The sequence below is a fragment of the Brachyistius frenatus genome, unplaced genomic scaffold (assembly GCF_029030835.1).
Source record: "Brachyistius frenatus isolate BFR_SWC_R1_liver_20210118 unplaced genomic scaffold, ASM2903083v1 Contig_20, whole genome shotgun sequence".
Classification (NCBI taxonomy): Eukaryota; Metazoa; Chordata; class Actinopteri; family Embiotocidae; genus Brachyistius; species Brachyistius frenatus.
Genome location: NW_027210619.1, coordinates 2308853 through 2324750, shown reverse-complemented (window position 1 = coordinate 2324750; position 15898 = coordinate 2308853). Strand labels below are relative to the sequence as shown.

At 38.9% G+C, this 15898-nt stretch overlaps 1 protein-coding gene across 4 annotated transcripts; it reads right to left on the bottom strand.

Annotated features, from left to right (window-relative positions):
- Positions 1–213: 213 nt before the first annotated feature.
- ca14 (carbonic anhydrase XIV) lies at positions 214–13920 on the bottom strand. Of its 4 annotated transcripts, none has more exons than XM_069695883.1 (13): positions 13687–13920; positions 13330–13353; positions 9913–10092; positions 9522–9667; positions 6952–7047; positions 6758–6824; positions 6228–6385; positions 5111–5237; positions 4240–4263; positions 4007–4091; positions 3781–3822; positions 2134–2187; positions 214–1128 (listed from the first exon to the last, which is right to left on the bottom strand). In XM_069695883.1, the coding sequence occupies exons 1-13, from the start codon at positions 13754–13756 to the stop codon at positions 1017–1019; spliced, it is 1185 nt and encodes a 394-aa protein (XP_069551984.1). In that variant the 5' UTR covers positions 13757–13920; the 3' UTR covers positions 214–1016. The 4 variants fall into 4 exon arrangements, with proteins under 4 accessions (XP_069551984.1, XP_069551981.1, XP_069551982.1 ...); XM_069695882.1 differs by having other exon boundaries at positions 1038–1128; positions 3789–3822; positions 13687–13829; XM_069695880.1 differs by lacking the exon at positions 3781–3822 and having other exon boundaries at positions 13687–13828.
- Between the last annotated feature and the right edge of the window lie 1978 nt (positions 13921–15898).

The window sequence follows — 15898 nt, the reverse complement described above, 5'->3', positions numbered from 1 at the left end:
TGTCTTTTTTTTTAATTCTTTGTTTTGTTTATTTAAGATTTATTAAGACAGCTTCACAGAGGTATAAATATCAGGGTACTAACTTTGTACTGTCCTGCAGATGCAGAAGCTGCACCTAATTTCTTTTTAAAAATTTACGGCATGAGGTGGTGATTTCTAAGGTGAACCCAACATTGTCAGACACTGGCAATGAAGATTTCAAAAACATGCGAGTTTGACATTCAGGTGTTTTAATGTGGTGCCCATGTTGACAAGTTAGATACAGCAAAATAAAATCGATAACACAAAGATGACATTAAGCACCCAAAAATCCTCTTTTCAACACATGGAAACATGCGTACATAAATACTACTCATCCATTTACAACAGGATCTGCTGATTTAAATTCAGAGCCACAATGTTTGGACAGCATCTGTATATATAAATCAAACATGCTTCACCTCTCATGTGCCTTAATGCCAAATTGTCTACTTTAAATTAATCCCTACGTTTTAGGGAAAAATAAAATATTAACAATACACTGATTATTAGTTCACCAATTAAACAAGTCTGTGACATTTCATATAGAGTGCAGTGTGCTTGTGTCTCAAGGAACAAGATGAAATAACATCTGAAATCTGAAAAAAAAAATATATATATATATATATATAGTATTTACATGAATCAATCATGTGCCCCAGGCATGCAAGAGCTATGCCTGAGCGTAAACCAGCAAAATGACATATTTACAACGAGTACTTCACATGCAAACTAAAAAATGTCATACATAAAGGCTACCAACGTCACTTTATCAGGGTGGAAAACGACATTTGACACAAATAATCTGGGCAGCAGATGAATTTTCCTGTGTCCAGGTCACTGCCACTTCTTACTACATGTTTTTTTTCTTGGTGTCTTTTTGTAACTGATGAAATGAAAACATTTTCTGTCCCCTACGGAGACATTGATCAACATCACTGATAAAAGGAAAGGTGACCGTGTTTGAGTGTCTGGCCTGAGGTGGACGGTGCTGTCAGCTAGGGCTCAGTCTCAGGGCACGGTGAGGGCTCCTCTTTCTTCTCTGTCTCTGAGGTCAAGTTCAGAGTCATGTCTTGTTTTTTCTCTAGCGCTTTTTCCATCTCCTTTATCCTAAAAAAAAACAAATGGTAAAATTATACCTACTGAGTTATCCCACCTGCTGCAAAACTGCCCTGAGAATGGTGTCAGTGTAATGTGTTGTCTTATCCAGAAGAGGTCTCTCTTTGTAAATAAATACAATTCAGCCTGAGTTTAGGGCTCCAGTATAAAATGAAATAGCAACTAGTGGTCCACCGTAAAATGATTTAAAACAAGTGTGTTATGGAAGACCATGTTTAAATGCATTAGTGGTAATACTGAATTAAAATGATTAATTAGTACAGTCAGTCAGTAGCAGGGAGAGATATGTTAACAAGAATGCCCACTGGATGGCCACATCTCTACTGCAAATTTCAAAAGGGTAGCATTTTACCTACAGCAGCCATATTATGAATATAGTATTGAGTTATAGACATTTTATTAGCGTACAGATACATTGTCAGCTAATTTAGATGTGGTGAGAGATGATTTGTGGCTGCATGTGCTCTGCTTAGTTTAATAACTGTACTACGCTGTGCCATTTTATTTTTATCTGTACTTCCTGAATAGTATTTTTTATAAATATTCTAGTGCCACAAAAAGTTGTCCGCGTCTCTCCGCCTCCATGCCGCTCTCATTTTTCAGCCAAGGCTCTGGGAATTGATATTACATGTGTGTTAATATTAGGAACACTTTTCAATGTAATGCAAGTAGATTGAATCACCTTATGACAATGTCAACAAAAAACTCGAACACCTAACGCCTCGGACTTAAGGTGTTACTCTCTCTCTTAGTATTGACTGACGTTAAAGGATTTCTAAACACTGGTAACACTGGGAATTTCCTAAGACTTCAGTCTAACTACTGTTTCCCTCACTGTGTGTGGAATTTCTTTAAGCAGTAATACTGTAAGACTGGTGAAAGGATAATTCACTGTGAATGTGGGGTTAAAACAAAGAGAAGTGGTCAGGAATCTAACTCGTGCTAGAGGTCAAAGTTAAAGTTCTGGGGTCAGAGGTCATTATTTCGAACAGTGACCTTGGCATGGGAGCAGGCCGGTTACTGGGCAGGACGTCCCAGCTAGAGGTAGAGCTGTCGCAAGATCAAAAGACAGGATAACATGATCAAAACAAGAAAGAAAATCGTGGCTTTAGCATTTCAAAGGGGCTACGTGCAAATATTTCAAAACCTCAATCTGGCTTCCTTCGCATCTTTCATTAGATGGAGGGATTGGACATGACGTTTTGAAAAAAGTACACATGGCTGATTGATGTTATGAAAGCAAGTGGTTCCCAAAGTGGGGTGTAGGGGCATCCTGAAGGGTTCTTGATAAGGATCTAAGAGACACCAATAAAATTATCATAAATCTACTATTATCATTTGAAGATTAGGCAGAGGTCTTTTCACCTTTACTTGTAACATTAATTCAATTATAAACAACAATGAAAATCATATTGTTATCCTTAAGACTGAGGACTGTGAAATAAGGCTACATGGTTTGAATAACACCCATACAGTAAATAAGAAGATACACTATATGGGAACTTTGGGAACCGTTGAAGGGTTAAATTACTCACTGGTGGGACACAGAAGAAACCCAGCACATATTTCCATTAATCATTGGTAATCGGGAGAGAAAGCAATAACGGATTTGAGAAACAAGCATGTTATTGCAGCAGAGGTCAGAGGATCAGATTATCCCCAGCGCTGATTTTAGGGTTGCATATGGCTTTTCATGAGGAAACATTACAGGGAGGATAATACACTATACACTATACGAGCCCGTCCCACACTGTTGAAGTTGAAGCTGATGACAATATTTATATTTGTATTTAAAAAGAATGATTAGAAAAGTGCAGACAGTTTCCAGGCTATGTCAAACATATTTCGGGTTTCTGTACGGCAATTTCTTTTTACTTATTGGCTCAAATGTGTGCCAACACCGACATATTGCCAACAATATGTTTTGGCCTGACTCCTCCCACCTGTTCACAGCTTCAGTTAACGCTGTGATTATAGTCCGGAAACCCTGTTTGCATGAAAGTTTGCTCAGCCACTCTAAAGGCCCGACCAATCACCGACCAATGGGGGTGGCTAAGGGCATTGACTTTAAAGTCAAGCATTTGTTTTTAAATGTAGTTCCAACAATGGCGATGGTTCACAGACATGGCGTTTCATTCTGCTCACATAGGGGGAGTGTCTCTGTAGTTTACAGTTTGACGAGTTTTGATGCACAACCTACTCATGGTGGTCTGATTGATAAAAGGCTTCCCCGACAGTTTCACATTTAACCCGAGGTCTCCACCCATCAAGGATGCAACAATTGGAAACAATCCCCAATGGAGCGTGACCAGACCAATGTATTCACAGGCCAAGTATAAATTTGCAATAGACAAAATAAGCCAACAATACGTTAATGTATAGATTGGGCTCTAATTTATGTCTGTTGTCAGCATGTATCAGTACTTTCTGTGGGAACACAAAACTTTTCAGTAACTTTTGTGGTGGTTTATTGAAAATGTATGTAAATAAATAAACAAATGTATTTATGTTCCCACTTTTATGCCTTGCATCCTTTGTTTATCATTGATCAGCGCTAAAGGATATCTGAAGAACAAGAAGAGAAGTCACAAGCAGTCAGTGCTAGCTGAACATCCTTGTCAGTAGTGACATCAGATAAACCACCTGTTTACCACGACTGTTTCGAGGTGGAGGAGTTTAAAAAATCTGCCAAGAGAAAGGAGATGGAGTGAGAGGGAGACTGGATTCTTCCACAGTGAGCTCCCGCAGTTTTCCACAAATCATCCAGTTAAACCAGAACAGCAGCAGACTGGTGATACGATCTGCCTCTGTCAGAGTAGAAAGAGAATAGCAAACTGAAGCAAATGACAAACGCAGCAGAACTCCTTACCGTATTGTCTTCACGATGAAGCGAATGACTACTGCCAGACCCACACAACCACACATCACTCCTATCACTATGGCTGTGACTTCACCTGGAGAAGAAACCAGAGAGAGGCACAAAAACTTCCAAAAATACAGAAATAAATCTGAGCCGTTAAGTGATATTATTACCAGTTACATCAGCCAGAGACTTTCTTTGTTTCGAGCAAAAGTATTCATGAAAATAACTTGTAGTCTTACCAGAGGAAAGCTCCTTCCAAGATTCTACAAAGTACAGAATAAATTATCAGAAAAATCACAGTAGATTTTTATCTCTGTCACACAGAGACACATACAGAGTGATTGGTTGGTTTATCACAGTAGAATCTGCTGTTCAGCTGTTTGAAAATGTTATGTCTACTTAGTCTTGCTGCCTTTGACCACAGTGCTGATATCACAGGCCTTCCAGTTCAGTCACTCACCACAATGAGCACTTTACACAAATTCTTTCTCCTTTGTCTTTGTCTAACACTCTGTCTCCCTCTTTCACTTCTCTGTCTCTCTTTTCCTCTCTGCTTTTCTCAGTTAGACTCCTGTGACAACAATGGAGTCAGTGTTTAGATTTTGCCAATCCTTTTCTCTAATCAGCTCGCAAACAAACACTGCTCTCCTTGCTTTGCCTCCCCTTCTCCTCTTATATTTCCCTCCAACTCGCTCTAAGTCTGCCTTTTTAAGGCTCTTTCTCTAAGACAAAGTCACTGGTAATTGTTAATATTCCTTAATTTCTCTCCACATTCCACATTTCACTCTCTGCGTGCATTGCACTAATTGCTAAGTTGGTCTACACAGTCACCCACTGGCTTGTTAATGTGGCAGCAGATTTATCACAATGAACCAATGTGGAAGTACTTAAGGGGCTGCAGCACTTGAGTTCAAAGCAGATTGGCTTTTGCAACTCAACATTAGTTCAGTCTAAACAGATATCCTCTAAGGATCAGATTTTATGTGACAGTAACCACGTAGCATTTCTACGTAAGCCATTTGCTTATCTTTCATTCCAGCAGTCAACATTAAAGAGCGAGTTTCATGTTTCTTTAAAATGGTGGTTTAAACCTTTCTGTCTCTGTCTAACCTGCAGAGAAGGAGGTGAGTATGACTCTGTGGTTGAGCGGATGAGTCGCACGGTAGTTGTCCTGCAGCAGCATCTTGTCTGGTTCTTCAGCTTTACTGGAGTAAAGGATCGTCTCCATCCTCAGCAGCTGGAATGGAGAGGTGAGCGGGAGAAGGGCGAGAAGAGCAGTTGCAGTGAGTTATAAGTGCTTCACATAAAAACACAGAGCAACTTTCTCTCCTGCTGGTTGAGTAAAAGTTGACAGACATGGTGTGGTACTGCAAAGTTAGGTAAGAGTCATAAAGGAAATGAATTTGTTGCAAATCATGTTGACCAATTTAAGAGGTGTAATCCAAGTTTACACATTCCAACACAAATAAAGACATTTTTTAGTTATTTACTCGTGTAATATACTGAAAGCATACATATATTTCCTGAAAGGTGTATTGTGAGTAATGACTTAACTTTATACACATTTTCACGTCAGCTTTCTCACATTCTACAAACAAAAATGATTTACATTCAGCATGTGTTTCATGTCGGAACTTTTCTTCAAAAATGTGGGTAAATTATTGAATACAGCAAAATATTCCCCAGTGCACAGAAACACAACAACAAAATATAATTTCTTTAGAAAAATCTCTATTTAATTAGCACTGATATGATTAACTCGGTGTTCAGCTCTGCTGGAATCGCATGACTCGGTGAGTTTGAATGTGAATACAGTCAACACCAAGTTCAACTGTGATGTCCTGACGTGTCTGATGGCACTTACAGTGGGTTCTGCAACATGACATTGTGTTTCCTACGAATTCTTTTTGTTCCCCAAAAGTTTGATACAAAATCTGCAAATCGCAATTGCTCAAGTACCAGTGCCACATAATTTGGAATACTTGAAAGGTATTGCTTCACTGCCCCCTGTGCATTCCTGTGCTACGATCCGTTCATGTGCAACAGGAACAGTCTTGGAACTTTTTGATTGCCCCTAATATTAAATAGCTACTTACTAAAAATTACCAGGGTGCAGTAATGTAGATGTATCAAGTTCAGTGTTATTGGGATGAGACAGCATTTTGATTTCATGCTGGATTATAATGGAATTTGTCTTAATGAACAATTAGCTGTGTTTCATCCAGACCTGTGCCTTTGAGATTTGAACCCTTTCATGAAACAGTGTCCAGATAACACTCTGGTAACACGGCGGTGTTGTTAGGGAGCCATTGTATCGATAGTAGCGTCCCAGATCCTGAGGGAGCAGAGACTGGACGTCGAAGGCTGGGATGGACACTTTCTGGTCTGATTGTGGATGAGAGGCAAAGAAAAATAAGGAGGCTGTTAAAGGAGGTTGTAGCATCACACAGAAAAAAAACAACCACTTTATAAATACTCAAACCAATATGTTTCTTTTTATGCCTGTTTGAGGACAAAATATTCTTATTGTCAAATTGTTCCCCATGACGTCAAATTTAGTGATAAACTCTGACTGGAGAGTATTGAGAATCAATTTACATTTAATTCACTCAGTCCAAAAATAGAAATGGAAACTTCAAATTACTAAACAGAGAATGCAGCACAAATGTTTGTCAAATTAGTTGGTTGTAAAAGAAATGGAAAAGCACTGTAAGCCAAACAGCAAGATGCGGTTTTAAAAACTACTAGAGGACGTACTGGCATGTCTGATGCGGCTCAGGTAGTTGAGGATGTTGTTGAATGACGGGTTCGTCTCCTCACCTGTCTGAGAAACCAAAACTCAGGCTTACATTTTTTTTCATTGCTACTCCAGCTAAAGTGTAAAACATGTATTCTTCGTGTTCTTTCCTTATTGTGTGATTTGCTACTGTATGACCGAATAGTTTTGTTACCACAATGAGAATCCCTAAAACAGCCAAGCCGTCTCTCTGTGTCATCGCTGCGGACATGTTGGGGTAGAGTTCAGAGTTGTAGTGCACCACATGCAGCTGGAGGAAGGAGGAGTACACTGTAATCACATCGATGACAAACAGAGAGACGAAGACAGACTTGTGTTGCTCTGTTCTGACAGCTAACGGTTAAAAAGAGAGGGAGAGACCAGCAGAAGAAGGATTGCGTGAATGAAACGAATGAGAAAGCACTTAATTGTCTCATTATGTAATGAGACCACTCGATCATGTCCGCTTCCTTTTTTTTTTTTTTTTATATATATATTTGTCCTTGACTTTATCTTGTTTCTACCAGCTCTGCAAGATTTGAGTCTTAAATTCCCTCACACCTCTTTTCCCTCCAGCCGCTAACCCCTGAAGGAGCTGGTCAGTGACAGATGGCAGAAACTGAGGCACTGAGGCGCCCGTCCTTACTGCACTCTTTACCACATGATATCTCAACAACGCCTTAAAGGGATTACTTCAAATTTGGCAGATGGGTTCACTTTGTCCCAAGGATGTCCTGATTCGATTATGGCATTCAAAGGTCAGAGGTGAAGGTCACTGTGACCTCAATTTCATCCCTCTGTCTGTAATATGTCTGCAACACCTTGACGGTATTCCTTCAAATGTAACGTGAAATTTTGGTGGCTAAAGGTCACTGTGACCTCACAAAACACATTTTATGCTAATTCTGAAAACATTTCCCACAAATGTGTAACACGATAAAATGATGTAGTGATGACATTTCATATACAAAAGGTAAAAGGTTAACTTTACTATGACATAATGTTCTACAAAAACCTTTTTGTGGCCATTATTCAACTCTAGAATGAATGGCCCACTAAAAGTAAGGTGGGGCGATTCAATCCCTGTTTTCTCCTGTCCAAATGACAAAGTTTCCTTGGGCAAGACACTGAACCCCAGTTGCTCCTCTCTAATCTTGGGTGTCCACCTTGAAACTGTGGTGATTGTGTAGATCTTCTGTGCTGTCTGGTTGAAGGTGTGCGTGAAGCATCCACGTTTTAGAATTTGTCGCTTCTTTGCAGCAACATCTGTAGTTTAAGCTTCGTCTGTTGTCAACAACAGTTGGCTACAACTTTAAGTTCTATCACAATCAGCTTTAATGGTCAAACTCCTTCAAAGCCTTGATTACATATTATATTATATGCGTCTGGACAGACATGAATGTAAAACTTGACTGGTTGGCAGAGGTATAAAACCACAAAGCAGTAATTCTTTGTTTTAATCAAAAATAATCTACCACAAATGTTTCCTTGTTCCCTTTCTCAACCTATACTCTCAATGACGGGACTTCAATGTTCTGTCTCCATCTTTATCGCTCTGTAAACCAGAATTGACTCAACAGAATACGTTTTTGTGAGAGATGCCGAGAAAAAAATAAGTTATTAGAGGGAAAGAGGGCTATAGTCACAGAAGAGAAGAAATACAGTACTAAGTATAGCAAAGAATGGTACTCAAATTATCCTTAAATCCCATAAATCCACAGTAAAGATGAAAGACAACAATGTGTTAGTTCATCTCTCAATACTCTGCAGCTGTGGAGTGCTCATTTATTCCTATAAAAGGGTGGTCAGAAACCCTGTAATTGATGATTATTTTTATCATTGAGCTGATTATTTTTCTTAATCGATTCATCATATAATCAATTACATGTTGAAAAATAGTTTAAAAAAATGGTACTAACAATTCGATAATGTCTTAAATGTCCATGTTTAGTCCATTTACAATCTTTAGATAGTCTGTTTACTGCACATGTTAAAGACAAACAGGAAGTCGTCACATTTGAGAGGCTAAAAACTGAAAATGTTTGAAAAAAATATTATTTTTTTTTGCTGGAAAAATGACTAACAACTATTTAATTGCCTATTATGGTTCTGTTAATTATCTCATGGATTGACAACCTGACTATTGCAGCTCTTAAGGGCACAGATATTTAGTTGACTTTTTTTTTTTAAAGTGATTTCCTAACCCAGCGTGGTTTTTAGCAAATGTTATTAAAACAGTGGACAGTGATTTTGTTTGGGACTATTTTCAGCTGCGGATTCCTTCCACATGCAGTGTGCCAGTGAATAGTTATTTATTCGATGACATGATCATTAAAGATAATAGATGTATCTGCTGTCTTGTTTCACACAATTGTGTTTGCTGACAATAATTTATGTGGTGTTTTTTTTTAAAAAAATATGTATTTAATGGCAGCTCCATAGAAAACCTATGTGTAGGTGTGTGTCCTGTAGTAATGTGTTAATACACCACAAATATCAGCCGTTTTAATCGATCGTAAATTCCTTGTATTATTAAAGGATTAGTTAAATCTCATTGAACTGGCCTGATTTTTGGCTTCTAGATGGTACACACTTCTTAATCTCTTCAAAAAGGACTGACTTTGTTGTTCGTAATCTGTTGATTATGTAATTGATGCGTCATGTATCGTCTGTGTTTTACACTGTCATCATCTCTTACCACTCCTGTGGATTTTACTATATACGTTTGGGTGTGTTTAAATGTACCTCTGCATCCGCACTCAGCCCATTGATGGTGTGTTCGCTACCCCCGTGACTCGGGCTGCCACTGCCCCAGTGGAGGTGCATTTGTACGGCTGTAAAGAGCCACGGCAGCCCCCCCAGTCCCATCCAGTCTGGCAGCTCAACGACCGCTGATGGAGAGAAAATGGGGAAAAAAACAGTTGACGTCTTCTCTGTGCTCTCGAGGAAGGCATTTGATGACAAACTGCAATTTTTCTTAAAAGTGGATATCAAAATTCTTCAAGTTTCAAAGTAATCAATGGGTAGTAAAAGTTTGCTGCTGGGTTACGTGTGAGTGCAGAATACACAAAGGCTGCTAGAATACACAGGAGCTGGTCACACTGGGAGCAGGAAATCAGCTGGCTGCCATAGTTACCTGTGTGTCCGTTATTGTAGAGAGTGAAAGGCCTGTTGCCATGCTGACTGTAGCCTAGCGGTGTCACTGGGATCAAACTGGGGTCGTATTTAGTTTGGGTGGTTATCACATCAACCGGGGACTGGGAAGTACCGCCGCAGTCAGGGAAATACTCGGGCCACTCAGACTGACCCACCAGGCCTTTGACGGAGAAAAGACAGAAGCAGTAATGTTACCCAATCACACAGGCCACTGGTTGTGAAAAGCCTCTATTGATCGGTCTCTAATTATGCAGGACAGTTATTACATTTTGTTCTTTTTAGATTTGCAGCCTCATGACAGCAAAGTGAACAATATTGGAGTGTCTTTGCACAGTTGATGATTCAGGACAATTTTTTTTTATCCTTTTCCCTGAAATATATCGAAAATTAGCCAAATGATCAACACTGCATTTCAGTGAATGCAGATATAACTGTATGAACTTCAATTGCATTTTCCCTTGTAGAAATTAATCCACGAAGCTTTTCTTTAGCCATATAGCAAGGGCCATCTTTCCAATATGCCTCCTAATAATGTTGAGCTCCATGCATCCATAACATGAAGGAGTTGGTATCCATAAACACACACAGCACCATCTCGATAAGTTTCACCTGAAGCTGGATTCTTTTGTTACTGTATGAATTTGTCTCAGGATCAAACTATCCCGTCATATCTTTACTAAATACTTAAAACTGAATCCAACCTTAAACACAGGTGACATGTAAAGACGTAGAAATGAACACAGACATGAATGGTTACCAACAACAAAAGCAGGTGATCAAGGCAATTCACTGAATAACTAATGTCAACATAATCAATACCAAATGTCACTTGAGCCTTATATTACCTCTTCCTACCTTGGTTCTACGGTATTATTCATATGACCTCATATTTTTCGTGTCGTTGCAGTTATAGTAAAAACATTTTTTTTAAATCGTATACAATTTAGATTTAAAAGGTGTCACAAATTACAGGATAATGCTTTGAGAGAAGATTTTTTTTTTTAAATACTTCCAATATATATTAATCTGCCATCCCATTATTCTTAATTAAGTGTCCTTTTCTTGCCACTAGAAATATGTTTTTTGAAAATATTAACTTTAGTATTATTTAGAATAAATCTTTGCAGTTACCATTTAATTGTTTTTTCATGACCCACATGAAAGATGTAAAAATAATTTAAAAAATTCAGAAAAAATGTGGTTATATAACAGGTTCTAAAATATCTTCTAATTAACTGGAAGCCACGGAAAACAAATACAAAATTACTTTGATTTGTGAATTGCAACTTCAGTATTTGAACATAATAAAAAACTGAGGAGTGGAAAAAATATAATAAAAATTTGGAGAAAATATTTTATAGTGTTCAGTCTTCTGTACATTTTTTATATTAAGCAATATCGGTGGTTACAGTTGGGTTACTGTAGGTTCCTATTATATAGCGTACGTCCTCGGCTATAATGTACTAATATCTGGTAATGTACTTACACTACTTACAGTTAAATAAGCTATGTAGTTTAAATTCCAAGAAAGACCTTGTAAAAAATAAAAAATTTATTCATTCTTAGACAACCAGACACATCTGCCCGAATTAAAACCCCAGGTGGATAGAGAGAGAAAGTAGTTGAGGGAGAAGAGAGCGACTGAGGCCTGAGTTCACTGAACAAAAAGAGACTCGGCTGCCCAATTGCATGATAAAAGAAAGTTACCCCCCCCCCCCCAAAAAAAAAAAAAAAACTAAACTAAAAGAAAACGAGAGTGACGTGTCAAAGACGCTAGATTTCAATTGCAAAGAGAGGAATGCTTTAGAAAGCAGGCGCACCACTGACGCGTTTTACACACAAAAATGCAAGTGTTCAGTCCCATATTTGTGGCTGCAGGTTTCACCGTACCATGATTTGTAAGGCATGGACCATGATTTGGATGCAACGCGTCACAACGCGATAATTTATCTACGGAACGCCTAGTTTGTCCCTCAATCACCTTTCTTTCTCGCGCACACACGCATATAAATGAGAGAAGGGAGCTTTACGTGAGTGATGTAAACACATACCACTCCTCCTCTCCCGCTGCTCTCTCAGTGCCTCGAACCCCCCACCATGCACTTCTAATCCGTTCTCTCCCCGCGACCCCTCTCTGCAGCAAAAACCCCGCACCGCGACTCAACTTCAAAAGTGAATCTCGCGGCCCTGCCATTGGTCGTCATGGAGGTCTCCATGGTGACCGGAGGCCGAAATTTCTGACCCTCTGCACCTACTCTACCTTTCCTTGCATGCTTACCCCTGTCCTGAATGCAGCCCCTAACAAAGACACGCACAACACGCACACACACACGCATGCAGATCCTAACAGCTCAGCAATGGCCACATCATGCAATGCAGCATCACACGCCATGCCTCACACACCAGCTCACCCTTGTGGATGGTCCCTAATGACAATATTTACACGCAAACGTGTTAGATACTAGATCACTCCGCATGTTGCTGCACAGCACACGAGCCTAATAACGCCTTAACAAACACAATGCCAATAGGCTCCAGGCACTGCTTCTTAAGTTTGCAGTGTATTCTGTAAGTACTGTACATCAGTGTTGCTCTCCTGAATGCACGCAGAGTGCTGGTAATCTGTGTGCCCCATTCATTCCCACAATGTCATTGTCCAGGGCATAGGCAGCCAGTGTGCGTCAACAACACAATAAACACATCGGTTATTGTGTGCTGCAACAATACAGTGCGCGATTTTGAATGCTTTTGCTTCATCCCGTCCCATCTCCCTCTCTCCGTCCAACACACTCATCCTCGTGCACCTGTCTCCCTCCGCCAGCCTCCCTCTCAGTCTTGCTCTGGCTTTCTTCCTCTCTATCGCCCTCCTCCCCTTCATCATCTCTGTGTGACTGCTGTGCTCATGCCAGCTTGTTGAACTGTAACTAATACAGACAGAGAGGGAAGGAGAGGCAAACAGAGGGAGAAGCAGTGGGAGATGTGGGGAGGGGGGACAGACGCAAATTCTACCCAAGTTCACGCTACCAAGCGTTCATTAAAGTGTTAATGTTTTCCTCTTTAACGTGTGCAAGACTAGGGCTGTTTTATTCAGAGAATTTTTCAGGAGAACGTGTTAAAGTTTGAGATATCAGCAGACTAGTTCACCACAAGTTAACATGTATTAGACATTAAAATTCCCCCAAAATTCCATCATTTCACCCCAATTCTCCAAATGTCACAATGCTTTCCGTTTAATGCTGAAGTGACTTTAGGATTTTGCTCCTTATTTGTAAAGCGGGTAATAGTCTGGCCCCACATTATACATTATATCAGACATACTTACCACTCTCTGCAACACTGAGTTGCTTTGATTTAGATTTTTCTCCATAAAGTAGAGTTATAGTAAATGTTAACTTACCAGTGTAGGTCCAGCTGATTTCCTCTGAAAAAAAAGAAAAGAACAAAAACTTCATGAAACTCCTATTTTAGTCATTTCTTGTTCTCTTCACTCACAGTGGCTCTAAATTAGTTTTTCAGCAAACACTGGCTGTGCTAAAATCATTATAAATAATCACTCCAGTAAAATTCTAAATAAGAAGTAGCTGATTATGTTCCACAACACAATAGCTCTCAAATACTATTCAAATCCCTTTGTTATTTCTGGAAAGGACTACTACTCCACGATTAAAACTCAGACTGAAACACCCAAACAGCACCAACATCAAGGCCAACAAAATCTCACATGATGCCTGTTATTATGTTAATAAGACCTTACCGGCAGTATGACCAGCCGTCCACTGGAAAAACATAAGTATTAGAAGGATAAAAAGACCCAAACAGTCCATGTTCGCCCTCTTTGCCCATACACAGAAATGAATAAAAGCGGACGGCGAGATGAGGAGCAAGTGAGGGAGAGACAGAAAGAGAGGGGGGGAGGACTGGGTCCAGCGATCCCACCTGCCACTGCTCTGTTTAACAGCCAGAGTGTTGATGCTGACTCCACTCCAGCATACAGGGCACCAGAGCAGGTCTCAGCAAGACACGGATGGACAGAAAGTAATAAAAGAAAAGAAAGCGGTAGATCAGGGAGAGACAAGTCCCCAAAGAAGGACCACTGAGTGATAATTAATTCACTGTTAGTTGTGGAAAGAGTGGGGGTGATAGAACAAAGGGTGAGAGAGATGGAGGGATGGAGGAAAAAGCAAGTGACTGCATGGAGGCAATAGGGTAAAAAGGGCAACAAAAAAAAAAACGGTGACTAAAAGAGAAAGCCATAAAATATAAAGAATGCACCGACCACGATGGAGGAGAAATGGACATGTGTGAAATAAGAGGAGTTTCTGAGAGGACGAATTCTAAATTTGAGTGCTTCTGAATTCATTCTGGGTGAGAGGAGCTTCCTTCAGTTTGACAACGAACTTCATTTGATTTTATTTGCCTTATTACTCTCGATGATTATCAGACATGACAGAAACAGAGAATAAGCCGCATCACTGGCTGCATGACTAACTTGTAAGTAGTTCTTCCCTTCTCAGACTGATTTGTTGTACTTTAGCTGACAGGTAAACAGCATCTTATATATTTTCTTATTTATGACCCACACTACATCTTTATACGTTACATCTTTTATTGTTTATTCTATCTTTGGATAATTGTATTTTTTAATTTGGAGTATTACGGTACAATAATTTCACTGCAGAGTCTTATGAATTCTGTATATAAACTTGAACTTGTAGTTGAACATGATTAATCTCAGAGATCCTTTCTGAAGTCCCGAGCCTCTGGTTGGAATCCATTCTGCTCCTAATTGTTCATTTTAAATGAATGAGTCTGTGTAATATGTTGGCTAGTCTCACCATTTACATAAGTAACCCATAACAAACATATGCAAGCTTATACTATATTTTATACTATGTTTTGTATGTGATGGTTAGGCATATGAAGTATATTTCATCTGCAGAGCAGTCACATTAAAGTGACACTACATTCGAATGACTAATTACTAACAATTCTTACTACTAACTATTAGACCCAATGTAATCTGGGCTACAACCATCAAGAGTTTTTTTGTTATTAATCAATTAGTTGATTATTTTACAGTGGTGGAATGTAACTAAGTAGATGTACTTAAGTACAAATTTGCCATAGTTTATTTTTAATTTACTTGACTACTGTATATCCATTTTATGCAATTTTATTCTTCCACTCTAACACATATCCGAGGGAAATATTGTTTGTTTGTTCCACTATATATTTAGCAGCTTTAGTTACTTTTAAATATAAATTTTCTTCGTTTGAAAAAAAAATTTTAGTTTAAAAAAATACAACATTAAGCCACTGAATCCCAGACCATTTTTCTGGCTTGTGACAAAAACATCACTGTCCAGTTGTGTCTCTTTGTCATGTCATCAGTTCACCCAAAAAACAGACATTTCTCCTCTGAATGCCTTAGATAGCTTAGTTTAAACCAAACTCTTCTATTTTTTTTTTTTTTTTCAAAAAGAGGCAAAGCTTAGAGAAAAGTCAATTCAAATGTATGTTTATTCTCCCATGAATTATCTCTTGACCCCTTTAGTTGGTCTTGCAACCCTTTGGAGGGGCTCAGCTTCTGTGTTGGGAAGCACTGAATAAACCAGCTAACTGTATCCAGTTAAAACATTCAAGGTTACGGATCAAACCTTACTGACACCTTGAGCAGTTACTGCATTAAAATGATGCATATACATTGATGCAACAGTATTATTAATGTAATCTATTAAAATATAGGAGTCGTAGGGACTGACATTCTGCAAATACTTTTGATATTTAGACTATAATACTTACTTTTGGAGCTACAGTATGTACGTTTACTTAAGTAGGATTTTCAATGCAGACATTTTACTTATAGGAGTATTTTTAATCGTGGTAGTGGTACTTTAACTTGAGTAAAAGATCTGAATACTTCTTTCACCACTGTTATTTTCATCGTTAAATAGTTCTATGATTTG